Source organism: Daphnia pulicaria, chromosome 8, assembly GCF_021234035.1.
Source record: "Daphnia pulicaria isolate SC F1-1A chromosome 8, SC_F0-13Bv2, whole genome shotgun sequence".
NCBI classification, from domain to species: domain Eukaryota; kingdom Metazoa; phylum Arthropoda; class Branchiopoda; order Diplostraca; family Daphniidae; genus Daphnia; species Daphnia pulicaria.
Window position 1 is genome coordinate 11,026,938 of NC_060920.1, and position 15,589 is coordinate 11,042,526.

Below are 15,589 nucleotides of genomic sequence, written 5' to 3' on the forward strand. Positions count from 1 at the left end.
ACAAAAGAACAAAAAAAAAAAAACGAAACAAACAAACTGGGATTGAGTTATTGAATTTGTTTCCTTTTTTTCCTTTTTGCGTCTATCAAATTACTTTCATTTTTCAATGTTATTGGGTTGTTACGATGGCCGTATATAATATCGTGTGCCTAGAAATTTATTAGGCACATCAAAAATGTGTGGGTTTTTTCTTCCTTTCCTTCGCAGCTGTCGGCGGGGAGGAGGAGGATCGTGAAAACATTTTTTGTTTTTTGTTTTTTTTTATTGATTTATATCTAAAAACGGAAATGATAATATTTACGGCGTTTCCTTTTCGAACAAGGCGGCCATGTCACGGATGCGCTTGTGTTGCGGAACGACGCCGACGGCCTCGGAGCAACTCCGGTGCGTGGGCGACACCGTTTTGATCGGTGATGTTGCGATGGTGATGGGAACAGCAGAGACTGTGGTGGCGGAGGTTGTAGTGGCGGTGGCGGCTGCGACGGCCGCAGCGGCCACCAGAGTAGCCGGAAGGGTCTGGGCCCATTGAGCCGCCCTCTCCTTGACGTTGACGTCTTCGTCGATGAGACCCGGATCCGGCATTTGCAGGGATGGCGGCGGAGGCGGAGGTGAGACACCCAACACCACGTCGTCCACCATGTGGTGACCACCGCCCGACTCGTTCTGCTGATGAGTCGGACTTCCGGCTTTCTGCTTGAGACGGACAATGACGGCGTCCTCTTTGCTGTCACTGCGGAAGCTCTCGGATTTGTACTTTTCGCGCAGGAAGGAGCGCCGCTCCTCCTTGTAGCGTTCGATCCTCAACCTGGTCCTCGGGTCGCTCATGTCGATGCCCAACGATTTCTGGCGCAGCAGCTCCTTGGCGTCCTGATCCAGGGCCGAGTCTCCCTGCATCATCGTTTTGCAGGCGTCCGTGTTGCTCTCGCCCAGCATCATCATCTCGCACCTCTCGCTCTCCACCGGGTTGTTGCTGATGATGGGCGACGATTTGGGCGGCGCCAGGTGAATTTCAATGTTCTCCTTGCCTTCGTCCTTCATCTTTTTAGACTCGTCCAGCAGGTGCGTGGCCAGTTGCTGCTGCTGCTGCTGCTGCTGTTTGTTGTTGGGCGACGAAACCGGGGTGGCCGGTTTGACAGGTGACGTGGGCGTGCTCACCCGCTGCTGTTGTTGTTGTTGGTTGGATCGTTCGCTGTTGTTGTCGCCACCGGTTTGAAATTTGTTGAGCAACTCTTTGACGCTCGTTTTGCGAGCGGCGGAAGACGTGAAATTCCGGCCTTCTGACGTCGGGCTGACGGGCGAGAGCGGACTGACGGACGACAGCGGCGAGGAAGCTCTTCGTTGAAGCGGAGTCGGCTCGTAGTCGAACGACGTCTCGAGCGTGGTCGGCCGGACAACCAACTGGGGAGCGGCCTCGACCATCTTCTTGACGGGCGACAGCGGCTGGAGATTCTTGGGCGGTTCCGTTCTCTTGCTGGAATTCAATTTGATGGGCAGAGCGGGTTTGCCGCCGTGGGCGGATTTCAACGAAGACGACGATTCCGACGTCGACAGACGCCTGGCCGGCGAAGTCGGCTCGGACGACTGGAGGAGATTGCTCTCCGATCGGCGGGAATTTTCAATTTCGTTGCGGATCCGGCGCTCGCGGAGTAAATCGCGTCCGATTTCCGACTCGAAGCGGCGCTTACTCGACACCGACTCGCTTTCCGGATGGAGATCGTAGAGCGGCGTGGGAGGTAGACTCGTGGTGTTCATCGTGTGGGGCGGCGGCGGCGACGCCAGCGACGACGACGTCTGCAGCTTTTGCGACGCCACTTTGTTGTTGGTATTGAGCAAACTCGGAAGCGAAACGGATAGAGGTAGGTGGTGGTGCGGCTGCTGCGGCTCCTTGACGTTGCGGCTCGACTCCGCCTGTTTGTCGGAATCGTCACTCGACGACAACTTGGGCGACAGCGAGAGACGGACACCCTTGGGCGGGGTAACTTTGGGCGGGGCGTCGACGGCAATGTCCTTGATGACAAAGGCCGACAACTTGGCGTCGCACGAGGAAGGAGAATCTTTGGCTGCGGATGTTTTCCGGCTGTTGGCATCCTTCCGCTCGTGCAAGGAAACGGGCGTCGTCGCAGTCGATTCGGACGCCGCTTCCTTGGCCGGGCTGGCGCGGATCTTGACGGGAGACGACGACGTCGTGTTGTTTCTGACGGGATAGTCGCCGAGATCGGCGATGGCGATCTGAAGAACCGTCGGATCTTCACGCAAAAGCTCGTTGACTTCCTGGATCGATTGGCGCAGCACTTTGACCTGATAGTAAATGACTTCTTCCGATTCGTCCGTCCGGGGAGGCGGCGGGATCACGTCCTCGTAGACGTTGACAATCTCCAGGGGTTTCAGGGACTTGTTGCCGGACGCCGTGTCCCTGAGAACGACGTTTTCGTACGTCTCGCCACCGTCGACGTCGATCGTGTCGTTTTCGCCTCCGACATCCGCAACGGAAGCGCCTCCTTCGTCAATGTTTTCGTAGCTGGGCTGATCGAGATTCTCGTAATTGGACTGGGCCGTCATCTCCGTCTCGTGCTGCTGCAGCTGCTGCTGCTCAATGTTCTCGTATTTGGCCTGATCCACGTTCTCGTAAGACACGCCCACCGGTTCGCCAGGCTGGTCCAGCGGCGGCTCGATGGGCTCGTATTCTTCTTCGTCAACGATGGCCGGATCGATGACGTTTTCGTAGGTGGCGTCTTGGCTCGAACTCGAGACTCTCACCATGGCGTAGGCGTGATTATCGGCAAAATTCTCGTAGGCCGCCCCAGCAGACGCCACCGCCGGTGCAGGTGAACTTGTCGTCCGTCGAAGGCTAGAAAAAAGTAACGGAATTTTAAATTGGCTTCCCGTAAAAGGAGAAGGAAGAATTTACCTTTCGACGTCGGCCGTCCTGTTGTCAGCCACGTTGACGTTCTCGTAAACGTCATTGAGGCCGTGCAAAGTGTAGCTCTCACGATCATCCGAGCCCACGGGCACTTCCGTCGAGCTGTAATCTTCCGTAGTGACCTGTTGCCAGCCATGAAAAAGTTGGTTAAAACAAGGAAAAGAAAAGTTTAAAAAGGTAAAAACAAATTTATACATTGACGAGGGAATCGTTGTCTCCGTCCATGGCCATTTCGCTGGGCATGTCTGGCATCTGGGCGTCAGTGTTATCGGGCGAAGGTGAGCGTCCGCCACCGGCAGCATCCATCCTGTGACGGTGGTGGTGGTGGTGCACTTCGGCCTGAATGCAAAAGAGCTCGTAGGCGGGATTGCTGGCCGCCCAATTTCCTTTTCCGTCGATCTGCTCCGCGTTCATGGGCATTCCCTGCACGAATCAATAGGCGCGCGGATCAAGGTTAGTATGGCCGGCCCCGGCTGCGACGCAATGACCTTAATGAATATAACTGACCCTGGCCGAGTCGTCAATGACGCTATCATCCACACTGGCCGGCCGCGCCCTCCCCACGCAGCTACCGTCCTCGCTGTGGTGGCTGCTGCTGCTGCTGCTACTCCCACCGCCGCTACTAATCTGACGGCTGGAATCGTCAGACAGCTTCTTGGATACGGCCAGCATTTCCCGGCTGTTCATAATATTCAATTCGCTGTCGTCCAGGTGGCTCAGATCGATCAATGACATCTTGGAGCTGCCGGAATGGGGGTCTTCCACCGCCGTCAGGTTCATGTTCTTACCGAATTCGAGACCTGGCGACTCGATGGACGGCGAGCCCCGCGTTCGTGTGGTCTCCTCTTTCAAATCTGAAATTTCATTAGCCATTCAAATATTTTATAACATCGTCCGACAGGGGGATTGGTGGTGGGCGTCTTTAAATCAACTCATAAATGATGAAAAGGAGAGAGAAATTTACTTTTGGTTCCGGATTTTGAGATCTCAGCGTAAATGGCGTCGTTGGACTGTCCTGGCTGACGTGCGCTGGCTTCTGGACTGGCGTCGCCCTCCTCGTCCAGCGGATCGACTTGCATGCTGCCCGTCCGGCTGGTCATGAGCAGGCGGAAGTACGAGTCGTGAGAGACGGAGCGGTTGTGACAGCGGGACAGCGACCCGTCTTGAATCGACTCGTCATCACCGTCGCCGGCCAATCGCACAGCCGAATCTTCGCCATCCCTCAGCGGTGACGGGCCGCTGCTGCGCTCTGACTGATGATCGGCCGGTTTGGTGGTGGTGAGGGCTACTGCTTCGGCTGGACTTGTCAGTTGGCTGGACTCGCCGGCCGACGAGTTGCGGTTGGAAGCCACAAGAGATTCGGCGCTCTTGACGGGTCTCAATCTCGGCCGGACGTACGTCATGGCCCGTTGCGGAGTGGCAGACGAGCAAGAGCCGCCAGATCCAGCCACCTGGGCCGGCATGCTGACGGTGGAGCTGGTGCTGGCAGATGAGTTCTTGCGCTGGGCCTTGTTGGCGGAAGGCGAGCGGCCCTTGCTGGGCTTGGCGAAAAGTGATTTCCAGCCAAGCGGCGATTTCTTGTGCTTGAGGCTGTGGCCGCGCTTGCTGCGAGCGTCACCGTTGGGTAACTCGATGACCGTGTGATACTTTGGCGGAAGCGAGGCTGGCCCACCGCCCACCTCAATGTACTGCGTGTCATTCTGACTGCTGGCCAGTTGCAGGGCCCGGTTACGCGCTTCCTCCAGCGAGAGGAGCTTGGTCGGCGTCGAGATGGCCAGCGATTTGGGTCGGGTCCTCTTCAAGGCTCCGCCGCCGCCGACGCTGCTCGGCTGCTCGTCGCTGCTGAGCTGGACGGGGATGGCCGGCACCTTATCGCTGAAGATCAAATCGACGTACCGTACCAGACATTCCGTCACTACCGCTTGCACGCCCACTCCCTGCGTACAAAACATTCAAGACCAGATGCACAAAAAAGTGTTAAAGAGGCCCGACGGCCCGGGTTCCAGCCTTGCCTCTTTTTTTGTTTATTTTCTCTGTCACATACCTGAAGTGCAGCAACGCCACCAAATTCCAGTTCTTTGCAACGCAGCAAATTCGGCGCCCATACAATGGCCACATTCTTGGCCGTCATGCCCGTCGAGGCATTATTTTCTGCCACCCGCGCCAAATGTCGAGTCAAGTACTCGAGCGTGCGGAAATGAGGCGGCGGCAGTTGCTGGACCACCTGCGCAATGGGCGAATTGATTTTCGGATTAAAAAGATAAAATGAGCGGAAATGCGGGTAGAACAAAAATTGAATGGGGCTTATTATTCGATTTGGTTTCAGGTTCCTTACCTCGCGCATTCGAACCACTCTGAGATGATCAGGTCCCTGGACGGCGTTGACGAACTGGTCGTAGAGCTGGTAGGTGCACAGCGGGTTGGGCAGCTCGCGGAAATACATTTTGAGCAGCGAGGAAACGGCATGCATATCCTGTCGGATGGCCTCGTCCTCCACCAGAGCCGGCACCCTGTCCTCGTCAAAAGCATTTCTAAGTGGATAGAAAAATAAAATAAAAAATAAAATAAAAATGACGGACAGAAAATAATTTAGAAAGTTTTTTTCCAGCCAGTCGAGAGTGCAAAACGGGAGCTGTCAAGTCACACAATTGAAGGGGAGGAATCAAAATGGAGAAATATTTTTCGCGGGACAAACAAAAAAAGGAACTTGCGTCACACGCTATCAGGTCATCAGCATGTCGAGAAACAGGTTTCTTTCTTATCGGACATGTTTTTTTTTTCCATTTCTTTACCGTCGAGATTTCCCTGCACACAAAACGCAATCCATCTGGAGGCGCTCCTCCCCACCAAATGGGTAAATTGCGGGGTAGTCAAAACGAAGCGGAGCGGGATTGATTTGAAAACATTGGTCGGGGGAGAAAGAAAAAAAGCAATTGACGGCAATTCACCTGAGCTTTTGGATGTTGGAGGTGATGCCCGACAATCGATAAATGCCATCGACGATGCCGTACTCCTCGATGAACTCGGCGCAGCATTTCAACACCATCGGGACTGGGTAGACGACCACGCACACGCACAAAACGGATCACGATGATGAAATTGAGACATTTATGGGCTCGATTATTTATTTAAAAATGATTTGAAAATACAAAAAAAAACAAGTAAAAGAGACTTACTCTCACGTCCCGAATTGAGCAAATGTTCGCCCAGGTCGCAGCCGAAAACGCGCTCCTTCAAGATGCCCGACTGCTTCAGTTTACGGCGAGACGGCCTCGATAAGATGAAACTCCTGTTTTTGGTTTTTCGTGAGCCCAATCGGGGATAAAACAAACAAGATTAAGTTTCGAGACGAAGAAAACAGGAAATAACACACACAGACACAGACACAAACACGAAAAACCAAAGCAAAACACTACCTGCCCATTTCTAAATTCGGTATCTCTTTTTCACACCATTTTCGAACCGACTGTCGTGAGTAATCGACACCCGTCACACGAAAATCACTAATTCGCTTTTTTTTTTCGTTTTTTCCCGAATGGAAATGTTGTCACAAGGTTTTTTTGATTTTTTAAAAATTTAGGGTGGGAAATGTTTGATGCGCACTTGAAAGGCACGCGCAGTTTCGTAGAGAAGAAGAGCTCCGGCACACGAGTCCCAACACTGGTTAGCACCGGGTGTCGACTGCGTGAATGTTGGCCAGACGCGCTTGACCTTATCTTTTACACACACTCTCACGTCCAATATAGGCGCTGGCATTCATCTTTTTCTCTCTCTCTCTTTCGTTCTCTCTTCCTTTTTCTGCGTTTAAAAAATAAGAAAAAAAGAGAAAAAGTGGTGCCCAACCCACAAATCGCTCCTTTCAAACAAACGTCTTAAAAATATAAAAAAATAAAATCCAGCAGCGTCGTGAAGAAGAAGAAGAAGAAGAGAAAAGAAACCTTCGGGGTATCGCACGCGACGGGTTCAAAGGTGTTGAAAGACGATGATGAACGGTGCACAAAAAAAAAACGAAACGAAACGAGTTTGAAGGGAAATTAGCAAAAGAGGGAAGGGACCGCAACATCAACAACAATTTAGAAAAAAAAGGCGACAACTAAGGAGGGATTCACTTAACGATGCTATTCGGAGAGACACACACAAAAGTCCACCGTCGCGCAAGCCGTCAACTTGGTGACTGATTCCGCACAGCAGTACTTTTTTTTCTGTGTGGGGGAATCATCATCATAATCGTAAAAAGAAAAAAAGAACGAACGAACGAAAGAGAAAGACGAAAGAGAATTTTTTCCACAATAGGGCGGGGTTTTGATGGAAAGAAAAAAAACCCACAAGGAAGGTGGTTTGGCCAGCGAGTAAAACATTTCTCTCTCTTTCTCTCTCCTCCTCGCTGGCTCGATCGTCTAATATTGTTTTATTTGATTCTCTTTTCTATTATTTGGCTTTTTCCCATTTCTTTCATTCCGTTTTCTACTATGTGTGCAGCACGCCGAAAAGAAATTTCACTCGGGCTCGGTCACGGACCGATAACTGCCACCTGGCGGGTTGTTGGTGTTGCGTTGTTTCGTTATTATTTTTGTTGTTTTGTTTTCTCCCGTTGGCGCGTCCTACTCGTCGAGTGGCAACCGGATCGCAGTCATCAAAGACTCGTTATCGATTTGACAAGTTCTCTGACTCGAGTCGACTGTTTCTCCTAGCAGCTTTGAACATGTGAACAAATAAATACAACACGACATGGCCGGACTGGGCTGCCGACTATACCGGGGATATGGGGTAACGAATGGGTGATGGGCCATGAAAAACAGGAAAAATATCAACGCATCCGGTATAGAAAACGCCAAATAGAAAAATTCTCTCTCTCTCTCTCGCTTTCCATTCTGTCCATCTAAACGGAAAAAACTTGATAATAATAACAAGGATCGGCCTCTTTTTTCCTTTTTGAAATAAAATTAAAATACGACAAGTACAAGTAGTAGCCGGATGAGTTCCGGAAACCCGAGAATCATCCAAGGTAATGTGAGAAGACGTAATGTCGTAAGAGAGAGAAAACACCAAAAACAACAACAACAACAATAAATACAACGGTCGGTGGTGGTTGGCGGTTGGAAAAGGAGGGACTCTCCATCCACTGCGCGCGCGCTGGATTGTAGGTAACAAAAAGAAAAGAATTGGCCTTGGATTGCCGAGCAAACGAAGGCCACTACTACCCCCGCAGACTGACGGACAGGACGGACCGACGGACGGACTCTCTCTCTCTTCAGAGTGTGTGTGTTTTCATGATCCTCTGTTTTTGGGTTTCGCCTGCAGCCCGACCCTACTTCATTAGCATCAAATCATGCGCCGATGCTCGTTTGTTTTTTCCCAAGGATTCTCTCTCACCACTGGATTCCGCGCATACATGCATACACGTACGTCTTATGTATACACAACATTTCTCCTCCATTCTATCCTCTTTTTTCTTTTCTTCTTTCTTATTTCCAGGCGCGCATAAATCCTATCTCTTACGACCTCTTCTTCACTTCTTTGCCCGACATGCAGCCACTACCACCACTTCCTGGACGAATCCCAGACTACCCGAGGAATGAGTCTTCCAGCCAGCACAGCCCAGCCAGCCCCCCCAATCTTGTTTATGGATTCATAAAATACACAAACATTTTTTTTTCTCTTTTTTTTATTTTTATCCAACTTTTATTCCTTTTTTCCTCCTCTTCTTATTCCGTTTCAATCATCCCTCCCTTCTTCTTCTTCGTCTCTCTCTATCTACGTATTTAGCGCTTGTCTGTGTTCAGTGGCTGCTGCTGCTGCTGCCAGTCCCGCCCATTTTTTTCTGTTTTTACGGTCCCCCGAAAAACTTTTCCCGAACGCCTGGCAAGGGAAAACCATTTTGGCGGTGCTTGATCCGTCTGCAATGGAAAAAAAAAAAAGACGACAGCTGCGTCACCCGGGTTGGATGGCTACAACAGTGTCAACCCCCATAGACTACCGGATTAAGGAAAAAAGTCCCCGAACCCAACAGGAGAACCACCGAAAGAACCCCGTACGTTCCAAAGGCCAACACGATTCCGACTCTTTCTCTCTCGTCTTCTCTTCCGCGTGTAATAAAACGAGCGTTTAGTGAAGCTGCGAGTTGAAATGGAGGTCACGTTATGTAGGCAAAAGACGTCGGGTTTGTTGTTGTTGCCTACCTGAAAAAGGAGATGAGCTTGCCGTGCTTGCGCAAAACAGGTTTGGTGGGCAAATGCTCGGCGCTGCTGCTGCCGCTGCCTCCGCCACCACTGCATCCGGACTGATTCAGCAGGTGGTGAGCCTTGCTGCTGCTGCTGGCGCCGCCCGGATTCGATCCTCCTCCGCCGCTCCCGCCGCCGACCACGACGACGGGCGTCGTGTTGGGTAATGACAAATGAGCCGGCACTTTGTCGCCGATGATCCGGACACACTCGGACGGAAAGAATCCGACATCAAATCCGCGTTTGCCTCGCCACCACATGCTCTCTTCCGGCGGAGGCATATCGATCACGGATATCATATCACCCACCTATGGAGGAGAGTGGCACACAAAAAGCAACGACATTGTTACGACATTGTTACGAGGCGTCACATTTCACACGAGGACACGAGACACACACACGCACACACACAGACCATCGCCGGCCGATTCTTCCGCGAGATTGAACGTGTGGCCGGCAACAAGACAAAGTTTTGGACAAACTTTGTCCTTTTTTCTTTCTTTCAAGCAAGACACGGAGACGGATTGCTTGATTGTTGCTCCTATTTCACAGACTGGCTAGTGACTGTACGGCCCTACACATATGCGTATGCATATGCGTGTATAGGAGCCGAGAGTCAAAGAGAGAGAGAGGAAGGTTGCCGGCGGCGGTATGTCCCGACAAGAAGAAAATAGAACCAGTCGGGAGATGGGATAATGATATGCAAAAACCGATTAAGGATTTCTTGGCCTTTTTTCTTTTCTTTTCGAGAAAGAAAAGAAACAAAACTCGAAAAAATAATAATAAATTTAAAGAAATGAGAAAAAAATAGACAATATAATGGACCCCGGCATCCGTCTGTGTCTATCTCAATGAATGATGGGCCAACGGGCCAGCGGGACGGGCTGACATGGTTTTTTGGGGGACTATGTGTGTGTGTGTGTGAACGTAAATGAAATGAGCGTGTATACTTCGAAGCTGATCTCGTCCGATGCAACGGCCGCGTAACGGCGCACGGCGTAGGCAGCGGCCACGGCCGGCGTGTTGATCTCGGCGTCTGCATCGTCGGACGGCGGAGGTGGGTAGAGCCGCCGGCCTCGGTTGTCCACTTCCAGCCAGTTGAGGACGGGAGCGCAGTTGATTAAATTGCCAGCGATGGCGCTCAGCCGATTGACGTAGTTGGACAGCAAAGGTCTCAGCGCCACCTATTAGGAGGCGAAAAAAACAAGACAAATCAACAACACTGCGCTGACCCAACAACCAAACAAACCCATAATTTCGGTGGGAAAAACAAAAAAAGTTAACAAAATTAAAAAAAAAAAAAAATGAAATTTCGGAGGAGGACCGGTGGAAAACGTATACACACAGACAGACACATAACACATTCTCGTGTTTTCACACACAACAAACGGACCCCTGAAGAGAGAGAGAGAGAGAGAGGTGCTAGTGGTGAAAGTAGATAGACCCGTCTTAAAAATAAACCTGGCCACCAAAAGGAGGAAGGAAAAAAGAAAAATAAAAAGGAAAAAGAAAAAAAAGGGAACCATCCATCTTGGACGTCTACTGCGGAAGACCTGAAATGACACGTTTCCTTCTTAATTAACACAACTTTTTCTCTTCCTGGCCTGCATCTCCCCTCGAGGCTTGTCACGGCCTCGACGGAGCCTATCATTACGAGTAAATAGAAACAAATCGGCGTGGAGACTCTACAACTAAATTAGCTTTGTAATGAATAACACATGGCCTTGATTCATTACTCAACAACAACAACATCACGAACTGCCTCCACCCCCCTCCCGACCGAGTTCCTCACAGGAAAAGATAATCACTCTCCACGACGGACGGACCGACGAATGGACGGACGGATAGATAATACCTGCTCTTTGCTGCCGTTGCCAGTGGAGCAGGGCCAGCAAGAGTGACGTCTGGCCCGTTGATCGTGGAGTTGGATGCGGATTTGGACAACGTAGAGCCGATCGATCCACACACAATTGCGTAGACCCGCCGCCGCCGTCGTGACGGGGATCGTCACCGGATCGACCGACTGAACGGCCATCGTCATTGGGCGACCGCAGGCGTTCAACTGCCGCCCCTCTTCGACTTCTTCTTGGTCATAGAGTCAAAGACAAGAAGAAGAAGAAGAAGTTCCTAACCTCGGTCCGTCTACTATACTATACTTCTTGGCTTTACTATTAATAGTCCAGCTGACGAGTCCCTCCCTCTCCCTCCCTTCAACATAGGGGCGCGATATGCGTACGCGTCTCTGTGTGTGTATATTTCCGTTTAGGTTGTTGCCTCTTTTCTTTCCTTTCTTCTTCTTCTTCTTCTTTCACTGTTTGGCGTTGTGCGTGTGCCGGTCGGCGCTACTATTTACCTCGGCTGGATGGTTGACGTTTTCGGGCAGGAGAGGCAGTTGGCTGAACTTGCGATCGTAGATGCAACGGTGGAGCTGCTCGTCCAGCAGCCGGAAATGCTCGTAGGAGCGACGGAGGACCCACGATTTGCCGTAGCTGGTGATTTGCAGCGCCACCAGCGGCACTTCCGATTCAATGGAGGAGGAGACCACCTTGCCCGTCTCTTCGTGCAGCTGGATCTACAATTTTCAAACAAACAAACAAACAAACAAGAGGAAGGAATTAAAAACAAACCGGAACGCAGCGTGTTCATTTACAACCGGTTTTCAATCTTCCTACTGGCCCACTGAGATGAGAGAGCCAAAAAGGACAGTTGCCGAAGATTGACGACCGGTCTCCGTCTATCGTCCGTCCGTCTGCCTGTTGTGAATGGGCGCCAAACAGACAGAAGAGAACAAGACGGGCGGCCCCAAAAAGACGTACCGTTAACGGTCCGAGATCGACGACATCGTAGTGAAAATGGGCGCACTCGTCCAGCTTGGGGAAACGCGACGTCTCGACGGCGGCCGCTGCCGACGACGGTGAACACGAAGTGACGATCATTCCGCTGGCTCCGGCAGCTCCGGCGGCGTTGCTACTCGACGACAGGACGGGATGCTTGGGCGGTCGGTGCTGGATGCGAACGCTTCCGCCGCGAGGTGTCCCCAGCTCCGAGAGACCGCTGAGTCCGCTCTGTTGACGGTTGATTCCATGATCATTAAAAGAAAACGAGAGGAAAGTTTAGTATCAAGACTACACATACACAAAATAGACACACAAAAAGGAAAACGACCAACCAAAAATGAGAGTGGAACTTTTTCTTTGGGGCGGATGATAAAATTGAAAGGCGAGAAATAAAAATTTTAGGAGAGAGAAAAAAGAAAAGAGAAACGGAAAGGAGCGTCAGATGGTACGTGTGGATGGTGTACACATCATTACAACGGCATTAGGGAAATCGAGCGGGAGCGGCGTCGCGTGAGCGTGACGGAAACGGCGCGGTAACTTCGGCCCGTTCCGCGCCTCTGACGTCGCCGGGGAAAATGTTGGAAACCGCCGAAGCGCTCTGAGGTGAAAGCTTATAACACACACACAGTCGCTGCTACTACTACTACACTGATTCTGCTGGTCACACCAGACTCACTACCGAGAGAGAGGCAGATGAACTCACGTGCTGCCACCACTACCCTCCGACGTCTCCTTCTTTTTTGGCTTGCCATTTTTTTCTTTTGATCTCTCTCTCTCTCGGGTTTTATCCGCACCGGAATGCATCCGCCGCAGATGCGGCAGATGATAATCAATAAAAACGACTAGTCTTGGGTGGTGTTACATCACGTGACTCGGCCGCCGCCGCCGCCATCTCCAGAAAAACACACACAACAACTTCTGCACGACCAGAAAGAAAGAAATGAAACAAACGATCGGGAAATCGTGAAACGAGTGACCACATTCATTAGGAGTAATGAAAATATAGCAGTCGGGTTCCCATGACACGATTCGCATCATGCAAGCTCGGACTGGCAAGAATTTTGAAAAGAAAAGAAAAGAAAAGGGAGAGAGATTTGTTTCTTTAAAAACGAAAAAATGAATTACGTTGGAGACGAATTTCGGGTCGATATCCGCCAGTCCTCTGGAACGTTTCGACGGAGCCGCCAGCAGCATATCGCTGGCGCTGGTCACGGCAGCCATGACGCACGTGCTCCTGTTGGGTGGGTCAAAAACATCACAACATAATTAGTTAAAAGGTTAAGTTCAGCAATCAAAAGGGCACTTGAAAGTAACACGCCAGAGTCGGCGGAAAAACAGGGAACACATCACGACAACAACCGGGAAAATAATGCGATCGGCGTCACAACGAAAAACCAAGAAAAACTTGTCAAAAATGGGAGATGAAAAAACCTGAAAAAAGCCTGGCCGACCGAGCCCAAAATTGCCGAGCGCTTCCGGCCGCGACGGCGGATGAACGAAAGATCAAGACTGCGCGACCGCAACATGACCTCCACTTCCCTTTGGCCTCTTCTTTTTCTTTTCTGGTTCTCTCTTATTGTTGTTGTTGTGTGTCGTTTCTTTTTTGTTGTTGTTTTCTGGCGCGACCGAATGAAAAGGGGTCTCCAGCTACACTGTCTTGTTGTTGTTGTTTCCTTTTCTGTTATTATTTGCCAGCGGAGGGGGACGGATTATGAAAAACTAAAAAGGGTTGTTGCTGGCAAAGAGCGGGGCGCGATGGATATATATTTAGGTCTCATCACGTTGTGAAGCCAACGACAATGGCCTCGATGAACGAGAAAGAGAGAGAGAAGCGCTCCACTAAATGCGACGTGGCGATGGACGCGATCAAGACAAACAACTGAATTCACTCGAGCGTGACCATCTCTTTTTCGACTTCCTCTTCGACTCTTCTCTGTCGAGGTGCCTCTTCTTCTTCTTCTTCTTCGGAGTCTAGTTCTTCTTCTTCTTCTTGGCAAGAGTTTACGGACGATAAAGTCTGGCCGTCGTGAAGAAGAAGCGCCGCGGGCTTGACCGCGGATAACGGTGCCCGGCTCTCATCTAATGGTCATCCCGCTTTTAGTCGACACAAAATAATAAAAAAAAGAACTTTCGTAAAAACTGGCCTGGAGAACTTTACAGATGAAAGTGACACACACACACACGCACTGAACCTTCTCTCTCACTTGTCTACACATGGAACGATGAGGTCTCGGGCGAACGTAAATTCTTTAACAGAGTTTCACTGGTAGATTGTTTGGACTGCGACTGCACATGGTCGCAGCTGGGAACCGTGTGTGTTTGGAGGGTTATCCATTGTACCATGAGGGGAAAGAAGCTATTTTTCCGAGGCAATGAATAGAAGAGGAGCCCTGTTTCGGGGAGAGGCACACATCCCCTTCAGCTAGAAAAAGAAGGACCTTTTTCGGTTCCTCTCGTTCTCTCTTTCCCATCACCTCCTCTACCCAGCATACGTACCCTCAATAGGTTTCTATCCGTTTCGAGTTACACGAAGGACTAGGCGCATTCCTTCTGGCCTAACTGCTGCTGCTGCTGCTGCTAGAATTCCAAACCGGCGTGAATTCAATTTAAAGCATCATGACTAAAGGAAACAATCGGCGATGAAAGGACAGCCCCAAAATTGAAGAAAACTAAGGCGGTTAACCGGTCAATAACCGCACGACTGCAATCCACTAGTTTTTTATTGGATGGGAAACCTCATTTCAGTTATGACACAAACAACAAGAGAGAAGAGAGCCTTAACCAGTCTAACCACAATCTTGTTTTGCAACACCCCTTCAATGAAGCCCACCAAAAGCGTACACACACACATCTGCTTCTGTTTTGGTTATTGAGCCACGTCAGAGGGAGCCCACCAGAACTGCCTCTCTCTCTCGCTCAATCTGACACAAGAGTCTTGTATGCTTCTCAGGCATGTTGCTTAGGTGTTTGACCGTGACAACAGTTTAAGCTTTCTGTTGTTGCAGAATGCAACTACTTTCGCTGGAATCATGACTCCCGGCTGGGACCTAACTTTTACTCTAGATTTTCCAAACACTCTTGACTGATTGAGCTCCTCTTCCAGGAAACGGAATTCAATGGGATACACCAAAGGGAAGAAAACAACAACTTCCAAGTTGTTGAAGGGAGAGAGTTGCATAGTAGAAGCTCGGCAGCTAATCTATTTTTGAAAACAAAACACTAGGTATTTAGAGGGAGGAAACGAAAATCTTACGTTTCCTGCATACTTTAAGCGGGAAGCTGGAGAGTCGGTGATGCGAAACAAAGTTTTTTTCGAGGGGGAAGTGGGGTGAGACTGCTCCTCTCCACCATTTTTTTTTTTTTTTTCAAAAGAGAAATAGTCTTACCTCTATATTTCTCGATTCGATGAAATCAACATTCCGTAACACTTTACAGCAGTCCAAATACACATGATGTTTGTTATTAATGTCGTGGTAAAATAGTTGAATTATTACGGGACAACTAGACAAGAGTATTACCGAAAAATTACACCACCAAATTTCGTTGGTTTTTTACACAAGCTTCCATTGCCGATCTGTAACCATAGCAGCCGTGAGTAAAGGCCAAACCGC

At 50.2% G+C, this 15,589-nt stretch overlaps 1 protein-coding gene across 6 annotated transcripts; it reads right to left on the reverse strand.

Annotated features, from left to right (window-relative positions):
- Positions 1-15,565, reverse strand: LOC124310826. Of its 6 annotated transcripts, XM_046774873.1 has the most exons (16): positions 15,497-15,556; positions 15,365-15,405; positions 13,104-13,212; positions 11,958-12,206; positions 11,495-11,713; positions 10,092-10,325; positions 9,100-9,449; positions 6,097-6,209; positions 5,869-5,971; positions 5,256-5,451; positions 4,965-5,144; positions 3,885-4,857; positions 3,428-3,774; positions 3,116-3,343; positions 2,909-3,042; positions 1-2,848 (listed from the first exon to the last, which is right to left on the reverse strand). In XM_046774873.1, exons 3-16 carry the CDS (start codon positions 13,197-13,199, stop codon positions 298-300), a joined length of 5,973 nt encoding a protein of 1,990 aa, XP_046630829.1. In that variant the 5' UTR covers positions 13,200-13,212; positions 15,365-15,405; positions 15,497-15,556; the 3' UTR covers positions 1-297. The 6 variants fall into 6 exon arrangements, with proteins under 6 accessions (XP_046630829.1, XP_046630828.1, XP_046630827.1 ...); XM_046774872.1 differs by having other exon boundaries at positions 15,365-15,565; XM_046774871.1 differs by lacking the exons at positions 15,365-15,405; positions 15,497-15,556 and adding an exon at positions 13,410-14,299.
- Between the last annotated feature and the right edge of the window lie 24 nt (positions 15,566-15,589).

What these genes read in the sequence shown, in the direction of transcription:
- LOC124310826 (XM_046774871.1), bottom strand. Translation starts at nt 13,504, where the DNA reads ATGTTGCGGTCGCGCAGTCTTGATCTTTCGTTCATCCGCCGTCGCGGC. An exon ending in GCTCAATTCGGGACGTGAGA is followed by an intron (nt 5,972 to 6,096) that starts GTAAGTCTCTTT and finishes TCGTCTACCCAG; the next exon opens with TCCCGATGGTGTTGAAATGC. An exon ending in TCATTGACGACTCGGCCAGG is followed by an intron (nt 3,344 to 3,427) that starts GTCAGTTATATT and finishes TGATTCGTGCAG; the next exon opens with GGAATGCCCATGAACGCGGA.